Here is a 10,567-nt window from a genome sequence, read left to right as displayed (position 1 = left end):
TTCTGTTTAGCTTCAGAAGCTGATGTAGATGTGTGTAGTCCTTCTCCATTGATGGACATTCAAATGTATATTCTGCTAAAATATTTTTAAAAGCAGCACCGCAGCAGCAATTTTTGATTCAGCGCTGTCTGACTCCTCAAACTTGAAGCAAAATAGAGCTGCCATGAGCAAAGTAAACTGATTACATTATACACATCCTCAATCTTCATTTCATAGAACAGTAAGGGAAAGTAAAGAGTTATATAAAAAAAAAAAAAAAAAATAAACTGCACAATTACACTTCAGGATATGAGAAATAAAGACCACATGCTGAAAACTAAGAAACTTTATTTTAAAATAAGCCTTGCACTATAAAACATGACAGACAGATAAAGCAATTCTTCATCTGCTAGATTCATTATACAATATGCAATTGATAATATTACAATATGATATTACAATGATACTACAAATCTAATCAACTGACATTCTATCCTCCACCCAATATATTTGCACACCTTTTATTTACTGTATAAGAGGGACTTGTTAGATACGAGTATTTTGGTAACTACACAAGGTGCAAAAAACAAACAACTGACATTATAATGAACATCAACAGACCTCAGTCGAAGCAGATGCCATATTGCATTTAACACTGAAAACAGAACAGTCTTTACAATGGCATGTACGGTATAAAGCTACTGGACTGCAAAACATTCAAAACACTTTCATAGATTTTTTTTTTGTCTACTGAAAGTTTGTTTTTTGTTTTTTTAGATGTTTTATTAGCTGAACGATTAGCATGTTGTTAAAATAAAGTACAATCCATTGAACGCACTTTACTTCTCACAGCTTAATTTTAATTCCTGTCAAAAATTAAAAGTCGCTTTCCCGCCTATGGTCTGCCCACATTACGTCAAAAAAAGCAATTTTTGCAAAGCAACGTCAAAAAGATCTTTTTGAAAGAAAAGCTGAGATACAACTGAAATGTTAAATGCCTTAATCTTCATTTTAATTTGAAGACTAAATTTTACTAGAGAACAGAGAAAGTTGGTATTTGTAAACAATATTGCCGCTTTATCAGTTTATTCTATTGGGAAGTGTTTTTGGCATACAGTTAGAGCACTTATGCAAATTCTGTAGAAATTTTTAGAGCCTCTCATTTAAGAGTAAATCTTGAATTAAATCTGTTGCTTTTGTTCACAGATTCAGGTCAGAAGTTTCAGTGTTGAGACTATTCCAGTGATGAATCACTTAAAGTTTACAAATGTGTAATCTTGTTCCTACAAAAACTGACAAATTGAAATTCAGATTGAAAGTCTATATAGAACCCGTCAGTAAATATGAGCTGCATCACCATTAGAACATTATAACTTACAGTAGTGTACAGGAATTTAAACGAATCTTCCAGTGATGCGGACATCAATAATGAAAATGCACAGATAACAAGGAAGGCAGAGCCAGGAGTCTCTCTACTTCACCTCCATTCAGACGCAAAGCCGATCCTGAGATTTCATTGGGTGTTGGTGCAGTGGGCGGGGCTCTGGTCAGCCTCCAGCAAATCATCGTTGTGTGTCAACCTTCAAAAAGCAATTACAGTAGGTGTTAAAAACGGTGAGAAAAACTAAACATCTGGGGCCGTATTCACAAAACATCTTAAGCTCATAACTCGCCGATTTAGGAAAAAATCTTTAAAATAATGGGCATGTCAGTCCTAAATTTAGGACTCCTAAATTTATGCTTCAAGAGTATTTCACAAAGTGTTTTAGTGCTAAAACTAGCTCCTAAATCTGTGAAAGGTTCAGAGTAGTGAAGAGGAGTCCTAAGACACTAAGACTGAACCACAAACTATCTGCCTCGGAACGTAAGCATTTTGGAAATATTAGACGATAATGAGTTTTTATAAAGGTATCACCTTTGGTTCTGGAGGTTACCCCAGCTCCTTTGATTATATCCTTGTTTTCATTAACCAGCTGGGCAAGAAGAAACAGCTGTTCTTGTGTCCAGTTTGCTTTTCTTTCACGTTTGCATTTCTTACTGTCAGCCGTGATTATTCTACTCTGTTAATTAAAAGGCTGTTTATTTGCATATTCACTAATTATGAGAAGCACACATGTAAGAGGCTGACAATTAGCTGAACATATACTTAATTAGTGACACTTAGCCTGCATTTTTAAACCTTTATTTGAATGTGGAAATTAAATTTTTTTATTTTTAAACCTATATTTGAATACGGCAACATATGGTGCTCTACAATATTCCTATGAATAAATCTCTGACAGAGACTATCAGCCAATCACTGTGTGCATAATTAATAAGCATGCTGACATCATAGCAACGAGGTAAACCCCGCCCCCTTGCTCTGATCTCAAGACTTCTCTCTATTCCTTAGTAAAGTTTGTCTCAGCAGCTTTGTGAATAGGGTTTAAGAGAAAACTCTTTGCTAAAAACTTTTACTGCTATTTAGGAGAACACTTAGTGGTAAGAAAATGTTTTGTGAATACGTGCCCTGTTGAGATCTTCTGTCAAATGAAAGAAATGTTGCAGGTTCAACTAGTTCATCTTATTGGTCTCTCAAGCATGGACAGATGAGCGGGACAGAAAACATTCTGAAATGTGAAGCTTGTATTTATACAAATTCTTTAATATAAAGTAAGAGCTATTTGATACTTTTAATACTCTTAGTATTGATGTTGCTAGTGGAAGGCTGTCTCATCTAAACAGACCTGTGTGAGGTTTGAGTGTGGCTGCTGATGCGGCTGGAACTGTTGGCTTTACTGTGTCTCTCAGCGGCTGCCGCTGATCCGATGCGCTCCTGAGCGGACGTCTCCGAGGAACGATGCGGATCAGAGATGCTCTGGCTTGGAATGCAGTGGTTGCGCATCGCCGTGGAGACAGGAGTGTTGCCGTGGTTACTGGTGGCAGGTGTGTTCATGCCTGTACTGGTGCCCATGGACTTGGATATGACCTTCAGCTTGTGCGAGGAGGATTTGTGCTGCACGCGGCTGTTGTGCTTGAGGAAGAACTCGCAGGACTCCTGCAGAACGCGCCGACTCTCGCTGATGGGACTGAAGCACAAACAGAAGGAAAACATTTATTATACAGTTTTTACACATGCAAAAATTAGCTTCCTAAACTTGAAGCCCTGCTGTGAACACCATTTTGCACCCATATCAATACCTTTGCATGTGGGTGATTTATTTGTTGTTTACATCATATGCACTGCAAGTGGAGACAAACTAAACACTCTTTCTATGTCATGAATGGCTGTGTTAGTAGTCTTACTCTTTCTTGCGTTTTCTCTTGAAGAATGACGCCCACTCGGAGCAGGTTTTCTTACTGCTGACCCAGAACACGGCTGATATTCCCACCACCAGCGTCATCAGATATTTAATGAGAAACAGCGAGAGCTCAGGCTGCTCCACATCAATACTCTACAAAAAAAACAAAACAGAAGTCAATCAGTGGGAGACTAAATGCTCTGGTAATGTCAGCATCTACAGGTCAGGACTAGGGTCTCACGCGGCGGGAGCAGGGAATGCTGTATTCCTGGCAGTGCCGGTGGATCCAGCTGTTCTCCCAGCGGCTGCGGTGGGCTTGTTCGAACAGATAGCAGCCCAGCAGCACCAGCAGAGGCAGCAGGTACAGGCCGCTGAACACGCCGATGCGGATCATGAACTTCTTCAGCTTCTCCTGGTTTTGCTCGTCATGCTGGATCACCTGACGGACGCGGTTCAGAGACATGATGCCAGCGAGCAGCAGCGAGAGGCCGGCCAGCACGGAGATGGCCAGCGGAGCTACCACAAACCAGCGGAGCACCGTGAGATCGTAGAGACCCACAAAACACACGCCGCTGATGCCATCTCCCTCCACCTTCTCCAGTGCCAGCAGCATGATGGTGAGCGCTCCGGGAAGACCCCAGGACACTGTGTGGAACCACACCGCCTTCTTCTCTATAGCTTCACAGCTCCACTTCGGCCCCGCGGCCAGAAACCAGGTGATGGTCAGAACCACCCACCACACCATTCCCGCAGTGGAGAAGAAATACAGCAGCATGAAGAGCAGCGAGCAGACGCGACTCTGGGCTCCCAGCACAGCCGTCCACACGCGGCCTGGCAGACTCGGCTCGTTACAGGCCGCCTCATTACCCAGCAGAAAACCAACAAAATAGACCAGAGAGACGAAACTGTAGCAGACGGAGTAGAAGATGATGGGCCGCTCAGGGTAGCGAAAGCGCTTCACATCAATGAGGAAGGTTAAAAATGTGAACAGAGTTGCACATAAGCACACAATGGAACACACGCCGATGAAGGTCTTGGCGAACTGAACTTCTTGAGGTTTAAGGTACATGTTGTGGCACGGCGGAGCACAGTCTTTAGCCCCGAGGAAAGAGCCGCCCTGACCGGGCCGAGTCTTCAGCTGAAGGGGACACCAGAAGCCCAGATCCCGGCCGGAGGACAGAGAGCTTCTGGAGGTGGTCATCTCCACGGCTGAATTCGCAGAACTGTGACATGACTCCAATCTGAAAAATCAACAACATACACATCATAATAATTTACAGCTCTGAAAACATACACAGTCTGACTCACAAACCAAGGGGCTTAACTGGAAAAAAAAAAATCATCACTATTTTAATAATCAATTACTTTAACAATCAATGAATCAGCTTTATTATAATTTCTAGGGATGCACTGAAATTAAAATTCTCTGCGAAAGCTGAACGAAATGAAACACTGGGCCAAGGGCCGAGGGCCGAATACCGAACATGGTTTTTCACATCTTTACCCCCATGTATTTTGACAATTTTTTCACCATTGCATAAATTTAATTTGACAAGCATGCGAGTAATCTGATATTTTTTTGTAATAAAAATAGACCTAAGTGAAAAACAGGCTTTAGTATGACTATATTTAAATATATTGCCTTTATATGCCTTAAATATAGGTCTTGACATAATATAACCAACTTAAAGTGCCCCTATTATGCCTTTTCGAATATTACCTTTCATGCAGTGTGTCATGTAGCTGTATGTGAACATAAAATATCTGCAAAGTTGTGAAGCCGACAGTGCACAATAAATAAAATTATTGTCTATCAAAAAAAAAAAAAAAAAAAAAAAAAAAAAAAAGGAGTCGGCTCACAATCACCTAAACAAGTTGTCAGGAATTCGAATCTTATTCTGTTACGGCTATACGTCACGAAGTAACACATTTGCATAATGTCTGCCCACATTCTCGCGAACAACTTGCCCGTTCACAAACCCAGTAAAATTTCTGTGTGGTTAACATCATGTCGAGAAGACGCTGGCTGTATCCGAAATCGCCCCCTATACCCTCATTCACTATTCCTTACATTAGTCCACTCATACAGTTCACTTGAAGGAGTGAATGAAAACGAGTGAGTGAATTTGGACACGGAGTGCACCGGAAGCACTGCCGCTTTTGCATAGTTTGCTTGCTGTTAAATAATCATTTGAAACGGGCAGCTCCAATAGTAATATTGAAGGATATATCTTGAACTCTGTCACGGATATTAAGTATAAACACTAATAGTCAATTTACAACTAATTTTGTACATTTGTTGTATTATGCCGTGGACGAGCGCTTCTAAAACGTCCTGCTCCTGCTCTTGTTGATCAGCCACTTCAACCGTTTCATCAACAGACTCCGGCTGGAACTGTTAAGGTCCAATCTTTTCTATATATTGACAAGTCTCTGTCATTCTGTTATGGCAATGGGCGTTTCGTTTCCGATACTCACTGTATGCTGTAGACCAATCACAAAGGACTGCGCCATCTGACCAATCACAGCAGTGAGGGCTCACGGAAAGGATGGGTTTAGAGAGACTGATTTTTTTTTAACTGCTTCGCACATTTAGAAATGAGGTCAAACTAAATTGATTTTTTTTTTAACCTTGGATTCATGTAAACCTGTTTTAGGAGACTCATAAAACAATATTAGCAGCCTTAAAAATGGCATAATAGGGGCACTTTAAGTACCTTAAGTATTATAACAAATACCTACAGAGTGCCAGCGGTGCGTGATTCAGCAAATACAGTGTGATTCAACAACATTTAAATCTATTTAATTTTAATATTTGGCCACATGCAAGCTGAGGGTTTAAACTTTTATTATCGCGATGTACAACAAACAGCATATAGAAATGTGTTGATGTATTCTCGTGTTGGTGTGGGTTTCTAAACACTTTACATTATAAATCTAGTGAGATAACGCACACTGTTTTCCCAGATGAACGTTAAGCAACCCTAACTCACAGTATGCAGAGGAGTATGTGGACCGAGCTGCTGAGAAGCAGACGCGCTCATGCTTGTAAATGATAACAGTGCAACACAAATGAAACGCAAATAAACAGCACATGCAATAAAAGACCGAACAATATATTGCAAGCACTTAAATTTCTTAAAGTCAAATTCAAGTACTTCATGCACTTTAAGCACCTTTTACGAACAAATAATGAAAACTTTTTTTTTTTTACTATTTTCAGCCAAACTATTTCGGTTGCCGAACATTCAATGCATCCCTAATAATTATCACATTACATTTATGGTTCTTACAAAACAAAACTACATTTAGGATTTCATTTACATCCCATGCGTGGGTAGGGGTGTGCGATATATATCATCAGTGATTTACAGAATGCATTGACTGTGTTCTTTCACTGCATGATTCAGTCTATTAAAATACATTTAGAATGATCACAAATTCAAGACATGAGGGCAGAAAATGTATACATTTATACCACTTCATAAAGTTAATCAATTTCACATGAAGAGCGTAGTTTTTTTTCCCCAAAAGTTACCATGATTACAAATGTGATAGATTTTTTTACACCAGTTCAATAAACAAGAAGTTAATTAAGAGACTTATGTTTTAGACACTATATTGCCTGTTTTTGCTCTATTTCGACAACAAAATTCATTCCAAACACAGCTACAGTAGTGTTTTGTGTCTCTGAGCAACATGATGGTGATTCGTTCCTGAATGAATCAACCGTTTAAATGATTCGGTTCAATCGCAATGACTCACTTATTAACACTGACTTTTAATTTCACATTTAAAGTATCTTTTATTATTTAAATAATTTCTAATATCAATATTCAACATTTTAGGTTTAATTTATCAAAACATTACTTATGCATTTGTAACTGCAGGTTAATTGCATTCATGTCTTGCATTCAATTTAATTTGCTTGGTAACAGCCCAAATGTCTTATTATTCTAATTCACTGATTAAATGTAAGAATTTGACCTTAAAAAGAAAATGGACACTTTTAGAAAAAAAAAAAAAGGCTTTATAAATGTAAAAATGCCCATAAAAATGTAAAAATCTGTTTAAACTTATTGGAAAAGGTTAATTTCTATCAGTGTGAACTGAACACCACAGAATATGAAGAATATCAGAATCTTTAGGAGTCAGCTGTCCACGGCAGTCCTTAAGATACCAGCACAATAACACACTCAGCTAAATATCCTCTAATTATCGCTATCGATAAAATCCCAGAAAATATGTAGATGTTATTTTTTGTCAATATCACAAAGCCCTATGCGTGGGTCATGCAGTTTTTTCACTGTAAGCTCACGCTGTGGCCTCTGCTGCCCAAAGTGACAAAATGAGGTTATCCATCTCACAATACAGACTCAGTTAATCAATACTGAAATTTGTTGTTGTCAATTTTCTTTATTGACCACATGAACATTTCTCTAACAGGAGACTGCTGATCTGAATCAGAATTTATTGGCAGGTATGCATACGAGGAATTTGTTGATCTGCTCACCGGTCACACTGCAGCTCAGACGGCCAGCTGATGCCAAAGGTCAGCATGTCTCTGCTGCAGTCGGACAGCACTCGCTCACACAGCTCTCTGCAGGGCCGCAGGACACGCGTGTGGTCAGTGCATTCGGGAACAAACGCCTGGCACAGGAACAGATGCACCTCAGGAGAACAGCGCAGGCTGGCCAGCGGCATGAAGGGCTGCACACACAAACAGAGACTGAAGGCTGTTTTTCTACATAGTTGGTTTCATGTCTTTTAAACGGATTCACACTTTCTTCCTCTAACTTAATAAAATCATTTAGTCTTTAAGAAATATTTTATGTTTGTTTACTGATTTATTTGCACAAGAAGGACAATGTAGATTCAGACGTTCATTATCAAAAAACAAAGCCCAACAGGAGTATCTGCTGACTGTATATTATCACTTACAGCGAGAAATAGTAAGAATGAATCCATAGAATCACAACATAAAACTGTGTGTGTGTGTGTGTGTGTGTGTGTGTGTGTGTGCGCATACAAACAGTAATGACTGCAGACGGCTCTACCCTCCAGTTTCCTTCCTTCCTTCTCTCTCGTTTAAATCAAAGGCTGTAACAATGGGGCTGAGGCCTTTCCTCTCGCGTATTACACAAAGCCCATTATTTGATACGAATACAAAAGCAGTGAAACCAATCCCTGTGAGGGAATCGCAGGAATGTGCTCTGAAACACATCGAGACACGACTGGGTAAACACTGAACCGATGGTGAACAGATCAACATTCATCTCAACTGATCTCCACACTACAGTCGCAAAATATAAATGCTTGATATTTTGTGTTTTTAAAAGAACATATTTTGAACATATAAAATAAAGCAAGGCACGTTTTCCATGTGCTCTTCCATAACTTACACTGTATTCAGAGCTCACATTAACAATTACTGCTTTCCAATTTAATTAGAATTATTTTAAAGTCTCTTCAAAGTGTGATGAGTATAAACTAGCGCTATCAACCCTAATCAGAATCAGAATGAGCTTTATTGCCAGGTATGTTTACACATACGAGGAATTTGTTATAGTGACAGAAGCTCCACAGTGCAACAGAGAGACAGCGACAAGACAAGACACATAATAAAAACAATAAAAGCATAATATACAAATATACAAAATAGACAATGTACAAAATAGCAAAAAACACAATATATAATATAGACAATTATGTATGTATGTATAGTTATGATATGTGCAAATTTGAAATGTAAATAAAGGTGTGTTAAATTATGTATTATAGTGTTGTGTGTTCCGCGTTTATGAGATGGACTAATCGCATCCAAAATAGAAGTTGTTGTGTACATAATATAGGTGTGTGTACTGTATATTTATCATGTATATATAAATACACACACATACACGTATATTTAAGGACAATGTTATGTTTATATATTAAATGCATTTATATATAATATATTATATAAATACAGTATATGCATTAAATACATGCAAGCGTTTTCTATAATATATATATATGTGCATGTGCGTGTAGGGCTGTGTGGAAGGCAATTCATCTGTGATTATGAACACGATATTGCATAGCTTGTCAGTGATCTACGGCTCTGTGTATTAAATGCCGCTCCGTCTGAAAGCACGAGATGGAGATTTACTACTGATCACAGAACCGGCTTTACTGGTGAGATGCGCATGACATTTACATGCAATTTATCATGCAGCCCTATGTGTGTGTATTTATATACACACAACAAATATGCACAGTACACTCACATATATTATATACACAACAACTTCTATTTTAGATGCGATTAATCGCGATTAGGGTTGACAGCAGTGGTATACACTTAAATGAAAAGCACAACAACACATCCACTTAACATTTTTCATTACTAAAACTGAGCATTTAATTTATTGTGTATTATATGGTTAAGCCTCAGATGGATTCAAACGGCCTTCTAATGACCTTCAGCAAACACTACCTTCATCTTCACCGCAGCAATGTCCTGGTCATAGTGCTCCAGCATGTTGGGGAAGAAGGTGGTGTTGTAGGGCATGCCGTGGCACCATTGCACATGCACAGGCTCACAAGTGAAGGAAGTGTGGCTCATGCAGGAGTCCAGCATGAAGAAAGCCATGCTGAAGCACAGCAGGATCTGCATGGCAGCCGCTGTTTGAGCCCAGAAGATTCAGGAGGATCTCAGAGTCATCAGATGAGCTCCAGTAACCTGCAAGACACAAGCATACACATTAACATCATCTGAGCACAGTCTCAGCTGCAGCACGAACATGAACAGAGAAACATCTGTGATAAACTTACCGCTAACTATTAAAAGATACCATGAAAAGCGCAAAACAAAACCTGACACTTAAGCGCGTTTCCGAAACTCTTATGAAATTCAGCGAATTCGGTTTGAACATCGAGAGATTACAAACTTACGATCATCTTGACCACTTATTAAAACAACGGGTTATCCGAACAGTCACATCCTGTAGAATCTTGCAGTGTTTGAATTATTGTGGTTTGGTTTCTTTAACGATCGTAAACAGCTCTGGAACAAGTCAAAGAAAACACGCAGCTTGTCTGACCTGAACACGTCCACTGTCGCACAAACTCGGTTTATTTATTCTTCTACACCATTTCATCGAGTCTTACTAGACCTACACAGACCTGTACTTCATTCTCCATGCGTGACTCTATTCTGAAAGTCTCCATAAATCTGTAAACGATCCTCTTTGGGTCGAAGAGAAACAATCGCTTTCCGGGAGTTTTTGCTTCAGAAAAAAAGTCATTGTTGTCAGCGCATGCGC

The 10,567-nt window shown here is 39.2% G+C and overlaps 1 protein-coding gene across 3 annotated transcripts; it reads right to left on the bottom strand.

Moving 5' to 3' along the window:
* Nucleotides 1–308: 308 nt before the first annotated feature.
* LOC306887915 (frizzled-6-like) lies at nucleotides 309–10,567 on the bottom strand. 3 transcript variants are annotated; one of them, XM_079445951.1, is made up of 7 exons: nucleotides 10,428–10,567; nucleotides 9,739–9,984; nucleotides 7,774–7,970; nucleotides 3,502–4,501; nucleotides 3,265–3,413; nucleotides 2,706–3,047; nucleotides 309–1,559 (listed from the first exon to the last, which is right to left on the bottom strand). In XM_079445951.1, the coding sequence occupies exons 2-7, from the start codon at nucleotides 9,916–9,918 to the stop codon at nucleotides 1,493–1,495; spliced, it is 1,935 nt and encodes a 644-aa protein (XP_079302077.1). In that variant the 5' UTR covers nucleotides 9,919–9,984; nucleotides 10,428–10,567; the 3' UTR covers nucleotides 309–1,492. The 3 variants fall into 3 exon arrangements, with proteins under 3 accessions (XP_079302077.1, XP_079302076.1, XP_079302078.1); XM_079445950.1 differs by having other exon boundaries at nucleotides 10,077–10,565; XM_079445952.1 differs by having other exon boundaries at nucleotides 10,197–10,565.

This window comes from Barbus barbus (genome assembly GCF_936440315.1).
Source record: "Barbus barbus genome assembly, chromosome: 21".
Classification (NCBI taxonomy): domain Eukaryota; kingdom Metazoa; phylum Chordata; class Actinopteri; order Cypriniformes; family Cyprinidae; genus Barbus; species Barbus barbus.
This window is presented reverse-complemented; position numbering and strand designations above follow the sequence as displayed.

Coding starts and splice junctions, on each gene's coding strand:
- LOC306887915 (XM_079445951.1), bottom strand. CDS start 9,918: ATGCAGATCCTGCTGTGCTTCAGCATGGCTTTCTTCATGCTGGACTCC. Junction 4,502..7,773: donor TCTGAGCTGCAGTGTGACCG/GTGAGCAGATCA, acceptor TTGATTTTTCAG/ATTGGAGTCATGTCACAGTT. Junction 1,560..2,705: donor CACACTCAAACCTCACACAG/GTCTGTTTAGAT, acceptor TGCTTTTTGAAG/GTTGACACACAACGATGATT.